This window comes from Sciurus carolinensis, chromosome 4 (genome assembly GCF_902686445.1).
Source record: "Sciurus carolinensis chromosome 4, mSciCar1.2, whole genome shotgun sequence".
In the NCBI taxonomy this organism is placed as follows: domain Eukaryota; kingdom Metazoa; phylum Chordata; class Mammalia; order Rodentia; family Sciuridae; genus Sciurus; species Sciurus carolinensis.
The window spans coordinates 125,513,210-125,529,844 of record NC_062216.1 but is presented as its reverse complement, the minus strand read 5'-3'; the positions used below and the strand labels follow the sequence as shown (position 1 = coordinate 125,529,844).

The following is a 16,635-nucleotide window of genomic DNA, read 5'->3' as shown; positions in this document are numbered from 1 at the left end:
TGAATGTGCACAAGAATCACCAGAGAGCTTGTGAAAACAGAGGATCAGCCATGGCACACACCTTTAATCCCAGTGTCTAGGGAGGCTGAGACAGGAGGATAGCAAGTTCAAAGCCAGTCTCAGCAATTTAGTGAAGCCCTAAGCAACTCAGCAAGACCCTGTCTCTAAATAAAATAAAAGAAAGGGCTGGAGATGTGGCTCAGTGGTTAAGTGCCCCTGGGTTCAATCCTGGGTACCAAAGACAAAACAAAACAACAAAAATGAAAACAAACCACAAAAAAACAGAAAGGCAGGCCCCTCCACCAAAGTTCCTGATTCCTACAGGTTTGGGAGTGGACTGATAATTTGCATTTCTAACAAGTTCCCAGATGATGCCAAAACTCTCGGTCCCAGGACACTTAAAGAAGGGCTGTCACAAAGGAATCTATCTTTGAGACTTAAAAATTATCCCTAACTTAGGGAAGTTTGAATTCCATTCTTAAACACTCCACAACTCCTTGGAACTCTTCTGGTTCATTACTTTGACATGACCAGGTGAAATGGCCCTACAACAGGAAGGAAGCTATAGGGAGGGTTTCTCTTTAATGGTTTCTCAGGCCTGCCCAACTCCAAGAAATTTAGGCACACTCAAAAAAATTCATTGTTTTAGAGCCATCATTTTTAGTTGAAGTGAACTTTGATTGACCTGCCCGTGTCTGCCTTCCAAAGACTCTCTCCCGAATCCAAGCCTCCTGCTTGGCCACAGAAGCAGCTGCTATTGTGGATCCAAGCCAGAGAGCGTTCATTTTGTTAAACAGGCAGCGCTCAAGAAGCCTGAAAATAACATCGTAGATAAGTAATGCAGCAATTTTGCATCTGTTCTGTGGTCCCATTAATTTTCTTAACTAGAGCTGAGCAGAACAAACAAGTAGGCTGGCCCTCTTTCCTGTATTTCACTAATAGTTGTAAACCTTCTGTTGTGATATAAAAGCTGCTTATAATATCATTAACATCTGTTAAGGCTCACGTTGAAACTTACTGGTAATTCTGCATTTTTGCTTCTCAGAAAGTTTCTCTTCTGGCTGAATGCTCTAACTGCTTCTTTCTAAGCTTTTAAGCTGCAGCAGCCTCAAGGAGAGAGAACCTTGGAGTATTTCCACCTCCAAAATGGTCTGAGCCCTGCTTTCTAAATTGCATTTAGTACTCTCCTCCTGAGCGCAAGGCCTTTCAGACGCCAGTTGGGCTAAAGCCCAAGAAGGCAGATGGAACTGGAAGTTCAGCCTGGAGCTGACTCTACACTCTGGGAACATGGGTAGGAGGAAGTTCTAGGTTTGCTGGTCCCCAGGATGGCAGCCCAGGTCTTAGCTTCACATGTTACAAGGGTCAGTTTGGCTTTGTGGCACCTGCCTTGAAGAAGGAAGGTAGACCTTGGCACAGCAAGGGTGCTCACTCAGGGCTCTCCTAGGGGTCTCTTCCTGGGAACCAGTCTACACAGTAGTGTTCCTTTATGATTTTGCTCCTTTCAAGCATTTACTGAATTCTCCCTGGTGCCAGACATGCTGGGGGATATGAAGATAAAAACCTGTGTTTTCAAGATGATCCTATTCTAAGGAAGGAAGCAAGAAAAGAGATCCATTAAGATGTAGAGTGAAAAGTATATGCTGGAACATGCATTTTGATGAGGGCAAAAAATTGGTTCTCAAGGAGCAAAGAATCTTAGATACTATAGTAATGACAATAGTTTGAGGCTCTCTGAAGCTCAATCCCTACCTGACTGAGTTTTATTCCTTACTATTTAATTTCTCTCATTCAAAAGAATTTAATTTTTTTTCTCCTTTGTGGAAAGAATGAAAATAAAAAGTTGAAAAATACTAGAAGAGTGCATGGGGACTGTGAGGTGTCATAGGGAAGGCCCCTAGACCCAACCGAGGGGCCAGGAAGGCTCCCTGAAAAATAAGACATCTGAGTCTTGAAGTAGAAAAAATTCTCCAGAACAGATGGAAGAAGGATGTCTGTGCGCAGGGAGTAACGTGTGCAGTTTGACAGTGTTAGAAAGGTGCCTTTTACAGTCATCAATATTACAAGCAATAATAAATGCTGGAGAGGATGTGGAAAAAAGGAACACTTTTACACTGTGGGATTGCAAATTTGTACAACCACTATGGAAATCAGTATGGAGGTTCCTCAAAAGACTAGGCATGGAACTATCATATGACCTGGCTATACCACTCCTCAGTATTTATCCTAAAGAATTAAAGTCATCATACTGTGGTAATACATGCATACCCATGTTTATAGCAGCAGCATAATTCACCATGGCCAAATCATGGAACCAGCCTCGATGTCCATCAGTGGATGGATGGATAAAGAAAATGTGGTATATACACACAATGGAGTTTTATTCAGCCATAAAGAAGAATGAAATTATGTCATTTGCAGAAAAATGGATGGAACTTGAGAACATTATGTTAAGTGAAATAAGCCAAACTCAGAAAGGCAAGGGTCATATATTTTTTCTCATAAGTGGAAGCCAGAGAGAAAAAAAGGAAAAGAAAGGAGAGGGTTGGATCTTATGAAAATTTAAAGGAGATCAGTAGAGGAAAGGAACCAGACGTGTAGGAGGCAGGAAGGGAAAGCAGAAGTACTGGCCAAACTCTATTGCAATATTGTGTCTATATACCAACATGTAACATGAATCCACCTTAGACTGCACCAAAAAAAAAAAAAAATATATATATATATATATATATATATATGTATATATATATATATGGAAGAAAAGGAAACTGCCTTTTAAGGAATGGCAGTGATTCTGCAAGAAATGAATTAGGAGGTTAGATTGGGGAGAAAGGAAGGATGATGTGACCCTCTGGAGAGATTGAGGCTCCAGATCAGCTCTTTCAAAGGGGGTTTCACTTTATTCATAAGTAGTTGGAAAACCAATGAAAAGCTTCAAGTAAAGAGTAACCTATCTAGGTTTATGTTTTTAAAAAAATTCTGGAAGAAAAGGGAGAGAATTATGTGTTTGCAGCACTGGGGAGAATAGATGTAAAGAAAGAGTAAAAGCTGGATCTCAAGCAAGAAAACCACTGAGAAACCCTGGCTATGAAAAGCTGAGCAGAGCCAGACAGAGCCTCCTGGAGGGTAAATGGCACTGGGAGACATGGGAACCTTGCCTTGTGACCAGATGGGCCGTATGGTCTGGATAAACCATGTGTGGGCAGCCACCACAATCACTGATGAAAAAAGAAAGCCAGACTAATTAAATACCTGTTTATTCAAGGCATCTGCATGGGGTTTTCCAAGAGAACTAAGATTACTTTCTTGTTAAGAAAAACTTAGGAAATTTCAAGTGTATACAAAAACAGAGAAAAATAATGCAATAAGCCATCATGTGTCAATCAGCATTAACTATTAACTGGTGACCAATCTTACTTCATCCATAATCCCAGTCTACTTTCTCTAGCCCTCCCACATGCTGGATTATGAAATTCCAGGCAGCCTACCTTTTTTTTTTTTTTTTTTTTTTGGTACTGGGGAATGAATCCAGAGGCTCTTAACCCCTGTGCCTTGTCCCCAGCCCTTTTTGTGTATTTTATTTAGAAACAGGGTCTCACAGAGTTGCTTAGGGCCTCAAGTTGCTGAGGCTGGCTTTGAACTTGCAGTTGTCCTTCCTCAACCTCCCGAGCTGCAGGGATTACAGGTGTGCACCGCCATGCCCGATTCTACCAATTTTTTATTTTTTTTGTAAATGTTACAATGTATCTCTGAAAGAAAGTCTTTTAAAACATATAACTAACATCATCATGTTTCAAAATAGTAGCAATAATTCTTAATCAAATATTCACTCAATGTTCACATTTCCCAGAAATGTGATTCAGATTTTCATATATACATATATACAGATAGATGATAAAGAATGATGGACTTGCATCTCCATCACTATCTGAACTCACTGAGTTTTCTAACTATTGCTTTAATAGTTATAGTGATGCCTTAAACGCCTATGAAATATCCCTACATAAGGTAACCTACTTTCCTAAAACCCCTCTGCTCCACTTCTGATGTTATGTTTGTCATCTTTGTGATGCAAGGTGCAGAACTGTCCACAAATAACAGTGCTCTCTCTGGTTGCCTAGAGGATTAGCTAACTAGAACTGGTTCTCCCCAATCTCCCAGAGTGGGACTGACCCAAAGTCACCTGCCCATGGACCAGCGTTCTTTTCCACCTGACTGAAGTTTCAACTGAAATTTCTTACAAGATCCTGAGTCTCCAGGTGTTGGGAAACTGCCATTTTCCCCAAATCCCATAAAGAGCTGATGCCCAAATACAGAATACCTGGGGCCCACCAACAACCTTGTTTTCATGCTTCCCTATATAGTGTGTGCATTCAAGGGCCAAGTCTTTCAGTGGCATACCCAGCCACCCAGAGAGAGTGTCCTGCAGTAAATAATGCTTAACTAAGCCAGAATATACTTCTTGTTGCAGGCTGTAAAGTACATGTAATCTAAACAACCTATTGAGGTAGATCAAAACCAGTTCTGAAGGGTAACAAGATATACTATAGAAAAATGGAAGCTTTGACCTCTGCCCCTGATTTGATGACCCTGTACCCTGATGCTTCTTCTGGAGACTTTGCAGATCATGACGAGCTTATTGGCCACAGCTTAAGCATGGAAGAAATTTATGAACCATATTAGGCTTGATATGGAGAATTCTCACCTGCTAATATAAATTCGAGTCAATTATTGCAGATTGGCATGCCCTAAGAGGAGAAGTTGATTTAATCATCTCAGTGTGTGGTAGATGGTCTTCAATTCTAAACATAATGAACCTACAAGGAATAGAGTACTCAGAAAGTGAGGGTGATGGCTATACCCCAGAACCCCTGGTGTAGGGCCAGAAGTAAAGCAAATACTGATAGAAGAGGGCACATTGTTTCCCACATGGACTTTTCATTTTATATTCACCCTAATTCTTCATTGCACACACAGATAATTGAATTGTTAACTCAAGCTTTTCCTTCCCTCCTCCTCTAAGAGTTTCATATCGTAAATGAACAGCTGCTCTTTGCAAAAATGTAGCTTGCTGCTTTACTATGATACAGTCTGACTGTAAAAGCTGACTGCTTAAAGTAGCTACTGGACCATTTCATTCTATCCTTAGGTACAAACTGAAACAGCTCCTTAACCATTCACAGCTCCTAGCCTCAAGGAATAAACAAGAAATGCTCAGGAACTTTAAGCATGTCACAAGCAAATAAAATTCTTTGAGTTCTGAGACTTCATAATGCAACTGGGACACGGACACAGCACTCACCGATGGTGGGTGGCTCATGATATCTTCTGACCAGTGCTTGAGGTAGATCATATTCAGAAATGTCTTCCTTCATGCTAATGCTGAATAACCAAAATTAGCACAGGACAATGTGGCACCCTGGCATGAGCTCCTGAAACATAGCTTAGGACAGCTGTTACTCTCAAGAGCAAAGGATCATTCAAGCCTCTGTTTTAATACCCATGAATTCCATCCATAAGACACATTTCAAGACACTATCTGTGGGAGGATATGTAAAGGAGTCTCAATTTCCTGCTATTGTCTTCAAGTTAATCTAAGTCTCAACCATGTCTTATCACATGATCCAACCCTGAGCAAAATCACCTTTCCTGCATCGAGAGTTTACATGTAAAGCTTGAAAATGCGAACTCCATAGCCCAAGCTCTTCTTTGTGACAGAGTAACCCTCTCCTTCCACAGTACCTACTCAGCCAGATGTTTATGTCACCGTATTTAGCACATACTTACCAAAATGCTAGGCCAGCACTGTGCCTAAAAGTTCTGCAGCCCCAGTTAGGTGAATCACTCACAGATTGAAAAGCAAATCACTAGGCGGTGTTCTCCTTCACTGACACTGACGACTATATCCCTACATTATAATGTAAAATCCTATTAAGGAACTGCTACTTCCTAAAGTCATTATTTTCTGAGATTTAATGCTTTGATGGTGATGTTTCAAATTTCCTACTTTATGTATGAATATGTGTCTTATTATTTTGCTTTTTTCCAAAGAAACCAATTATGATTCCTTGGCATTTATTGCAGATGAACAAGAAAGTTCCGGAGCAATTATTTACACTGTGGAGCTGAAGCGCTACGGGGGGCCCCTTGGCATCACAATTTCAGGAACTGAAGAGCCATTTGATCCTATAATCATTTCAAGCCTCACTAAAGGGGGATTAGCTGAAAGGTAAAATATGAAAGAACTGCTATAATTACCTGCATCTGAGAGGGGCTTCCTTCCTCCCAACCACACAAAAATATGTTCCCCTCTCCTGTTTGTTTATCTGTTGACTTTTAAATCTGCACAGAGGATTGATTTCAGAGCTGGAGAACTCTCAAGCACAGCTCTGACTTGACTTTGAGGGGGATTTTGCAGGCAGTAAATGATGTCATGGGCTTAGCATTGATATTACTCTCCAGAAATGTATAAACTGACCACAGTGAATTTATGTTGTGTCCATTTTGGGGAGACTCAAGTTCAGAGAGTTTAAAAGTCTTATCCAATTCAATTCTGCAAACATTTGCTGAGCCTCTGCTTGCTGACAGCAGGTTCTGTGCCTGGCTGCCATGTTTTCCAAAAGAACGATACAGGCTTCATCCTCAGAGATTACAGGATACAAAGTGACCCATCCGAATGGTGTGGTATGTTCCTGTAGTGTGGGATGTTCCTGTAGTGTTCACCTGTTCCTTTGCCAATGATACACACACCTCACCAACTCTCCACCCTCTCTTGAATCACATTTCTTTCTGAGATGTGTTGTTGGACATAGAACAAACCCTATAGCCAGATCTGTTCTCCAGTGACCTAGCTCAGGAATACACACAATATTCATGCTGACATTTGAAGACAGTGACTTGCAAAATTGAAACAGTATTGTGGAATTTTGGAGCTGCAAATACCTTAGAAATCAGCTTTCCAACATCGTCATCTGAAAGTTGAGGAGACTGACCCAGCTCATGAAGGGTCAGATATCAGAATATCTGATATTCTGATATTAAGCAGACAGAACATAGTATTGCCAGGTGGCCTCCTGTCCTACATATCTCTGTTAGGGAGCCAAGAAAGAAAAAATTACTATTGATCTGATACAGTGAAAAGTTTATGGCTTACAACCTAGATCTTTTGTAAACTAAAACTCTTTATGAGAGAGCTTTTCTTCCACCTCCCCCCCGCCGGGGGAAAAAAATCCTTAAGAATAGATACAATAGTAGCCTGTGTGCCCATGAGTCACCTCTGTCACCCCAGTTGCTGCTGCCCAGCACCTCTGCCACTGGCCTGGAAGCAAGCTGTGACCAGAACACCCATCACCAGCAGCTTCTTGAGTTGAATAATTCCTTCACTGAGTGTATTTAGAGTGAGCCAATCCAACCAGAGGCTGGTATGTGGACTTTGGATTCTCCGGCCTTCATCCCAGAGTAAAGAGCTGAGTTTTCACACCATCCCTGAACTTCTCTGCCTAGTCTACTCCTTTCCCACCCAGTACTTCCCTGTGAAGACAAATGTGGTACACATCAGGATTGTAAATACCAATCTACTAGTTCAGAATTGGATGCAGATGGGAAGAGAAAAGATCTAAGTTTATTAGCTTGTTGATCAATAATTTATTTTCTTAATCCACATCCCAAGCAATATGTCAAACCCTTGACATGCCTTCCTATTTAATCCTCAGGGCTTCCTGTGAGATGATTGTCTCCATCATAATGATGTTGAACTGGTACCCAAAGAGGTTAACATAAGGTACCAGATCATACTAGGGATGACTCTGCTGGCAGGTGACAGAGAGATTCAAACATAACACTAACTAATTCTTGCTTTCAGCCTTTTGCAATCATCAACAGGGGAAGCCCTGCCACATCAGGGTTTGGTGTGTGTCCCCATCTTCCTGAACCTCACTTCTTATAAACTGATAAACATTTTAAATCTGTAGAAAGAATGGTCCATGATACATGTCACTACCTTTATTGTCCAACATTAAAACTTTTTGGGGGGGAACTTGTTAGGGGGATACCAAATGACTCAGCTTTCTTGGAGTTTAAAAACTATCCAAGTTCATTTTCAAAACTAATTAAAACAATTTTTCTAATTTTACTTGAAACTAAAAAGTAATTCACAGCAGATGCAGTTATCTTATAGCAATGCCCAAGAGAAAGCTTGAAGTGACTTCTGGAGACCCTTGCCAAGTCTTTATTGTTGTAAATGGATAAAGTATGCAGAGATTATTTCTACCTCTCCTGTTACTCTCTGGTGTTTCAGAACTGGTGCAATCCACATAGGAGATCGGATCCTGGCCATCAACAGCAGCAGCTTGAAAGGGAAGCCTCTGAGTGAGGCCATCCATTTGCTACAGATGGCAGGAGAGACTGTCACCTTGAAAATTAAGAAACAGACAGATGGTGAGTGGGTCGAGAGCCTCAATTAAGGATTTCCAATGTGTTTCCTTTTCTAAAAGAATGTACCAATGTCTACATGTGTGTTTCTAGAGAAGTGACTCTCCACCTGCAGTGTATTCCAGGATCTTTTTTGTTTAAATTTGCTCTGACACTTGACCTTCTTTCCTGTCTGTAAAGCCCCGTCAGCATCGAGTCCCAAGAAGTTCCCCATTCCCAGCCACTTGAGTGACCTAGGAGATGTGGAGGAGGACTCCTCTTCAACACAGAAGCCCAGCAAACTCTCTGACATGTACACCTCCACGGTGCCCAGCGTGGACAGTGCAGTGGACTCATGGGATGGGTCTGGAATAGATGCCAGCTATGGGAATCAAGGTATGCCCTGCATTTTGAAACCCAGGACTTCTCATTGGTGAACCCCTGTTTTCAGAGAACCACTCTCTGCTCCATATCTTTACTTAACCTGTGTCTGTCTGTGGCAGCACACGAACACATTGAATACTCCTTAGTGCTGATGAACATGTATCAAACACTAACAGACGTCCATTAGGTCTTCTCATGGCCAAATGTTCAATGCAGATGTTTTCCTGGTTGATATGAGGCAGACCCTACAATGAAGTGGTTCACTGAAGACAAGCCCCATTATCTCATTTTTTTTAGCCTTTTGCAAGCTTTCCACAAAGGTGGAATAGGGGATTCTGATGCTAAGCATAAAAGATCATCCAATGATTTGTGACACCACTTATTCTTACCTAGTCTCAGCTTTAATTAGAAACTTGTAGAGGTTCCCTGGTACTCAGCATTAGAGAGGTGTAATGAGAGTACATGAAAATATGTAGTAGATTTTTCTTTACAGGCATCATCTTCACTGTCAGTCAAAGAAGAAAATGCATAAACAAACAATCAGAACACGCATTCGGATGTGTGGGTGGCTTGGTAGCTTGGTTAGCTGTACTTTTAGAAGAGTCTGTGTCTGGTTTTACTTTGTCCTTGTTTTCTCAGCTTTTTTCTCTCAGCTTACCTCTCTTGTGTTGCTCTCTGTTAAGTTCTGTGATGGGTGGGAAAAATGGAAAGGAAATGATATTTCAAAGTTGTCAAGTGGTTACCTATTAGAGATGATAATGGAGTTTGGTGGAGAAAATATATTGAACATCTAAAATAGAACTGAGACTTTCATTTATCTGGCAATTAATTTTTCCAAGTCATAACACCTTGTGACAAGTTAGTTATGCCACTCAATAACAGACATTCTCATTGCCTGAAAATTGATGGGCCACCAAAGAACACTAGATAAAGGACACAAGTCAAATTCTATCAGAATAGAGTCTGAGGTTCATTGATTAATGTGTTTGTTTTTGTTTGTTTATTAATGTGAAGATGTTTTTGTTACACAGAAATTTTTGTAAGGAATCTGTTGACATTAGTAAGTTCCACCCCATTAGGTGAGATGTAAGAACTCAAGTTATTCCAGTCCTTTCTCCTTGGGAAGAGGACCGTGTTCAGCATGCTAAATATGGGGCCTGTCTCTCATTAATGAAAGATGAAGAAACATTTATTATTTATGAATCATTTCAAAAATTTGAATAGTGGTTATAATAGTAGTAAATTTGGCATTGACAAATTAGAAATCTTTATGAGGTTGAAGGAACTAAGGGATAAGTAGAGATAACGACTATCAGGGTGGAATTGAAGTCCTCCAAGATAATCAAAAAATTGTAGCCACATCTTGTGTTTGTGGAACATTTGGACTCTACTGAGCACTTGCAGATCACTAACCTCAAGTGATTCTCAAATGAACCTGGGGGTCGAAGACTGGTGTTGATTGCAGGTTTCAGTGTGAAGAGAGGATTTAGAGTTGGTTAGGCAATGTCCAGTGCAGCTCTTAGTGCTCTGTGCAGACTTGCTATAGGCCAGCAGGGTAGCAAGACTTCAAGTGCTGAAGTGACAGGTTCCTGCTGCAGCTCTGACAGCTCAAAGTCCTTGCTTGTATTGAGCTGCAATCCACCTGCCCCTGGCTTCTGCCTACTAGTTTGGGTTCTACCCTCAAGGTGATTCAGAAGGAGACTAAAGCCTCTTCCACTTGACAGCCCTTCAGGTACTTGAAGATGGTTATCACTTCTCTTCTGAGTCTTTCGGTCTCCAAGCAAAATAGCCTCCGGTTCTTTAACTGTTCCTTGCCTAACCTACTTTATCATCCTGCAGTATTCTCTTCTGACTATATTCAAGTCTCTATACTTGCTGAAGTGTAGCACTCAGAAAGCAAAGTCTTACAAGTCTGACAGCCCAGAGCAAGGCAAGCCATCTTTAGTGATTCTAGTAGAGCCTGTCAAGGTAGCCTACCTCCATGTAAGGGTTTTGGGGAGCGCATATGACATCTGTCATTCATTTTTAGCTTACTGCTTGCCAAGTTCTCAGAATCTGAATTTCTTTTTCTTTCATTACTTGTGATGATGAGTTAAATGAGGTCTTTCCAGATTGCATTGGTTGACTTTTTTGCAAGCAAGGCATTCAAGTACACTTTTTCCCCCTCCTATTAAATATCATGTTATGAATGTTGCATCTCCCTCCAACCTGTCCCCAGCCTCTCAGGAGGCTCTCTATTCTATCCAGCAAGCCCTTTTACATTCTCACTGCTTCTTTAAGTCTACTATCACTGCCCCATTCCCAATGGAATGTTGTACTTTCCTGAGGCATATCTTCCTCCTTGGGCCCAGAATCCATGTCTTTGTAGCCATGTTCCTTATTGTTCTCTGCTGCTTCTCCAGAATGTCAAACATTATTCAGCCAATGGCTATGTAATGACTGGCATGATATAAGGTCAATATACAATGTGGATGCACTGTTGGACAACAGGGCCAGGGTCTTTGTTCTCATACAAGAGGTTACCCACCTGAAGGACCAGATGATTAACAAATTAAAAACAAATAACAACAGTGCTAAGCAATACTTAGTTAATGAAAAGGGAAGTAGGATAGATTGATCAGAGCTGGTAGGGAAAAAAGGAATATGTTTAAGGAAGTCCCACAGTGGGTGATCCTCAGTTATATTGTGTAGCTCTAGGATGCAAACTTTTTCCAGTCTGCCTCTTGGGGCAGCTTCCACTCCCCATTCTCTAGCCCCTTCTATGTCTCCTGCCCTGCTACCTTAGCCAGATCTTGTGTTTTGGGCTCCTTTATGTTTAGTATTCCTTCCTCTGAGAAATCCATGTGCTTGCTCTACCTGGATGTAGCAAAGGTCAGCACAAGGAAACTGAGAAACCTGGACTGGGCTGTTCTCGTGGACAGTGTAGCTCCTGTACTCTCTAATCCCTGAGGCAACTCAGGTACTGTCTGATTTTTCTCCCTTTTGAGGTCATTTTGCTCATTTGTATTTTCTCAGGGGGAAAAACATCCAACTGTTTAATCAACTGTTTTAGATTTTTGGATGTAGTTACAAATAAGTCATTTCATAATTCCATTTATTTTCTCAGTTTCTAAAATTATAACCCTAATATTGTTCCTTAATTGGTATATTTATGTTTTTATTGCTTCCAGGGTTCAATTAGGAATAATTTGTCTTATTTAGTATTTTTTTCTAGGGTTTTGACAGTTACATTTATTTATTAGTTCCTTTCTAGATTCTTTTTTCCTTAAAATTTTGCTTTTAATTTAACTTTCATTTAGTTTCTCTTCAATTTCGTTCCTTTTCTGACTTGAATCAGGTGCATAATTAATTTGTTCCCATACCTCCTTGTAGTTTTCATAAAGATGACAAAAGAAGACAGCAGATGCCCACTTGTACAGCTGGAGCCCAACTTTCTCTAAACATAGTTAAGGATAAACCTGCTCCACACAGAGAGCAGCCCAGATGATGGGATTTATTTTCCTTCCACTTATTCTCTGATCTCTACATGCTCATGTTTTCTCTCCTTTTATCATCTTGCCTTGCACATTTTCCCCTGAGCTCTTATATTTCTGCTTTGATCCATTGTTCTATAGAATGATGGCCTTGCTCTGCATTTTTTTAATTTTGTGATGATCTATTTGGTTATATTTATCATTTGCTCCATGCCATGCTTTTTCTCTTGAGCATCCTTCATCTGTGACAGCTTTGTTTTGCTATTATTTTGTTCTAATTGTTTGATGTTAACTTGGCATACCTCATATGCCAGTCCTTTTTAAATTACTGCTCATCATTTTATCCAGTGAGTTCCTCCTCAGCTGAAGCTTAGTAAAGGTTCTGAGCTAGAGGAGGCCGGGTTGTGCTCCAGGTTAGCAAAGCTTAGCATTTCACAGTGTGGCATGAGTGAGTGAGCCCCTCCACAGCTGGCAGTGAGTGGTGCTGCGTGGCTCACGGTGCAGGACTCCTGGCTGCCACCTGGCATATCATTTCCTGCAGGCTGTGGCCTGTGTGAAGGCCCTGCCTGTCAGCCCACCTCCCTGACTTTAGCCTGGTGCCTAAATGGTTCCAGGGCACTTCCTACCACCAACCCATTCTAGTATCCCAGTCTGCATGTTGTTGTTGACCTGGTGCTGTGGCCTCTGCCTTGGCTGGCTGAACTCCCTCTGTAATTTCTGGTCACTCATGTCATCTCTCAGCTTCCTGCCACCACCTTCCCAGCGTGGCTTCCCATTGACTCACTGCATTTGGCCACTTTTCTCATGTATTAGGGTTTCTTCTGTATTATGAGAAATGTTCTCATGGGCTTGAACATGGAATACATACTGTTATTTGTCAGTTCTATTTATTTTGAGTTGATTTCCAAGAGAAGGTAGAATGAGCTTTGCTCTGTCATTTGAAAAGCAGAGCTCATCTAAACGCTGAATATTTCTTGGCAAAAACAATTACGAATAGTTATACAAATGTAAGATTTGATTTTTCTCATTCTTAACAAAAATGCGTCTTTGGAAAACCAGTTTAGCCAAGAATTACCTGGCTTTCTTTCCTATACTAATATTGGTTTCCAAAAATGAAAGTAACAGCGAGAGCTACAGCCCCAACTTGTGAAGAGCATAGTCCAAAACCATCCTCTGATTTCAAACTTTATGACTATGTTCCAGCATTGTTTAGTTTGCTTTTCTACATTAAGACTGAGTATGAACTAAGAACTACAGAGAGAGACCATGTTAATCTGCATTAGTACTGAAAACCAAGCATGACTGTTGGAGTATCAGAACTTTACAAATAATTATTTACCCTAAAAATAAAATCATCATAGCAAGATTCCATCCACTTTCAGAAGTACCAACATTTTCCATTATGCAAATAACTAAAACTAAACATTACTTGCAGTGAAAGAAATCCAGATTGAATTTTATACCTTACATTATGACACCAAGTATAAAACCAGATAGTGACACCCAGGTACAGAAGAAATAAAGATGAAAAAAAGAAGAAGAAAAAAGGTTTTCAGTTCTAAATCAAAAGAGTACTTACTTAGGACATATATATATTTGAATGGTTTCTTTTTTCTTTCTTTTACCAAGTTTTAATCTAAGACATAGTTTTCATTGTCATACAAGTATTTTAATTTCATGTGCTGATGCTGCCATTCAATAAGAGCAGTTTAAATCTGTCTCTGGCAGTTGAGATATATTTACCTGGACTTCTGAGGCTTGGAATGTTGACTCCTGAGATTACTGAGTCTTCTTGGCCTGTTCACTGCTAAACTTTGGCAACTCGCCTGCCTTTGTCCAAACCTAATTTTGCTAAGATATTCCTTATTTAAAATCATTATATCACTGTCCACCTGCATCAAGTAGGGATTGAGTTCAACTGCTTACAAAAGAAAATCCAAATGATGGCATTATAAGGAGCTGGGTATTTATTTTGCTTGCACTGTGGTTTATAGTCTGAAGTAGGCAGGTCAGCCCACGGTGTCATTGGGGCCAGGTGTGCTCCTAGTTCTAACAGTTCATCACCTCCACCTTTGTCACATAGCTTCACCCAGGCCTAACTAAATACGTCCCCACTTAGCTTCTTACTTCCAGCATCTTATCAGCTCACATTTCTATCAGTGGTCTTTAGAAAAGCCAAATAGCACTCCTTGAAACAAACCCGAAATCTCATTGCTGGTTCTCTCTTGCTACAGGCTAAAGCCAAAGTCCTCAGTTTAAAACGCAGAGTTCTTTGTAATCTAGTCTTCCTCACAGCACCCTTGACTCCTCGTACACCCAACTCCTTACTATTTTCTAGTCTCTAAGCAAGCTTTGGTCCTTGGTGCTTTTTGATTATTTGTTTTCCTAGAAAATCAGGATCATCAGGACTATGATCTTATAAAGCAAACTATAACCCAATTGATTACCAATCCATCGGATTGGATTCAGCTAAATAGAACTGAAAATCCTAACAGTGCAGTGACTTAAATTATAAAGATGTAGGCATTTCAGGGCTGAAACATAACTCCACAATGTTATCAAGGACCTATGTACTGATATATTTCTGCCTTTTTATACTCAGCACTTGAATTCCATCCTTGAAGTTACCTCTGGATTCAAGACAGTTACCAGAGCTCCAGTTGTTTCATTTGTATCCCCAGTGTCAGGAACAAGAGTTTTAAGGAGCCTTCTTGGAAGTTCCCTTGATCGTGTGATTGGCCAGAGCTTTTATCAGATCACACCTATCTTTGAGAGAGGCTAAGAAATATAGTTTTAGTCTGATCAGTAGTATTCCCGCCTCAAGACTGGCATTCTGGCTGGGCACAGTGGCACATGCCTGTAATCCCAGTGGCTCAGGAGGCTGAGGCAGGAGGATGAGGAGTTCAAAGCCAGCCTCAGCAACTTGGCGAGGCCCTAAGCAACACAGTGAGACCCTGTCTCTAAATAATATATAAAAAAAGGGCTGGGATGTGGCTCAGTGGTAAAGCACCACTGGGTTCAATCCCTGGTAGCAAAAATAAATAAACAAACTAACACACACAAAAAATAAGCAAGGCCACTAGAGATGCACGTGCCTTTCATGGTCAGCATTTCTAGATATGGGGCTGCACATCAGCTGGCTCAGTGGTAAAGCACCGCTAGGTTCAATCCCTGGTAGCAAAAATAAATAAATAAATAAATAAATAAACTAACACAAAAAAATAAGCAAGGCCACTAGAGATGCACATGCCTTTCATGGTCAGCATTTCTAGATATGGGATGCACATCTGCTCAAGCCCATCCTCTCACTCCTGCCTAAGTCACCAAGAACTACTTAGAAATAATGGAAAGAACATCAGAAAATTATTCCGCCCAGTCTAAAACTTGTGGGAATTTCCTCAGAGAACCTAACCATCATACAGGTTAACGCTTATCTGAAAAGAAGACCCCAGGAGGATACCGCCAATGAGCATTTGGCCTTTAATGAGTTTAAAGCCAGGAAAGTCAGGTACCAGCCTCTGCTTTTTGTATCAGAAGAAATGAGACTTCATGTACTTGGGGCTGGTTGGCTTGGTTTGGAATGAGAAGATTAGCCCATCACAAGGAGTTACAGAAATACTAGCCACATTTCTGCAGTTATCTGAGAGAATGGGATAGTGAACTGTTAATATTGTCACTGGAAGCTCAGTCCTTGTCCCTGATGCCAATTCAATAATAAGGACATGGTTTGAGAAAAAAGGAAAAAGAAGGTTCATTGCTTTGCTAGCAAAGGAGAAACCCAGGGGACTCCTATCCTAGAGGCTGTGACTCTGCCCATCAGCAAAAACAGGGAACTTTTAAAGAGGTGGCTCAAAGACTACATTCCATGGGTTCTCTGCCTGGAATTGTAATTTGCTTGTTAATTTGGGAGATAGTCATTTCTGAGATCTTCTGGTACCATCCCCAAAGTCTGGTTTACTGCGTTCCTATGGTGGGTGTGTACTCAAGGACAGATAAATCTGTCTAAAATGGGGAAGAAAGGTAATCCTGTTTCCCCTGAGAATCAGGAGGGGGAGAGATTAGGGAGGAGCAGAGAGAGGAAGAGAAAGAAACGTCCATTTTAAAAATAAACTGCAGTAGCAGAGCAGCAAGAAAAGACACAAAGTGGACCACTGTTACAATATTTACCCTGCTCCGAGGACGGGAAGCAGAAGGTTTGTAGAGGATTTCCATCAGGGGCTATTGGGACTTGCCCTGATTTCTTGAGATCCAGTGCTTTGATCAGGGAGCACTATGCCTAGACATAATACTTTCCCTGGACTCTAGTTAGCAGCCAGATCATAGGATCCTACCACAGTGGAGGGAAATGAATGGGAAGACGTAGCAGGGATGT

At 40.9% G+C, this 16,635-nt stretch overlaps 1 protein-coding gene across 8 annotated transcripts in view; it reads left to right on the top strand.

Moving 5' to 3' along the window:
* The window catches only part of Grip1 (glutamate receptor interacting protein 1), a 379,314-nt gene that overhangs the window by 323,376 nt on the left and 39,303 nt on the right, over nt 1-16,635 (top strand). For all 8 annotated transcript variants that reach the window (XM_047550564.1, XM_047550567.1, XM_047550566.1 and 5 more), the window contains 3 exons: nt 6,082-6,226; nt 8,294-8,433; nt 8,608-8,802. In XM_047550564.1, the coding sequence (XP_047406520.1) occupies nt 6,082-6,226; nt 8,294-8,433; nt 8,608-8,802 (480 nt within the window). The remainder of the gene's footprint in view (nt 1-6,081; nt 6,227-8,293; nt 8,434-8,607; nt 8,803-16,635) is intronic.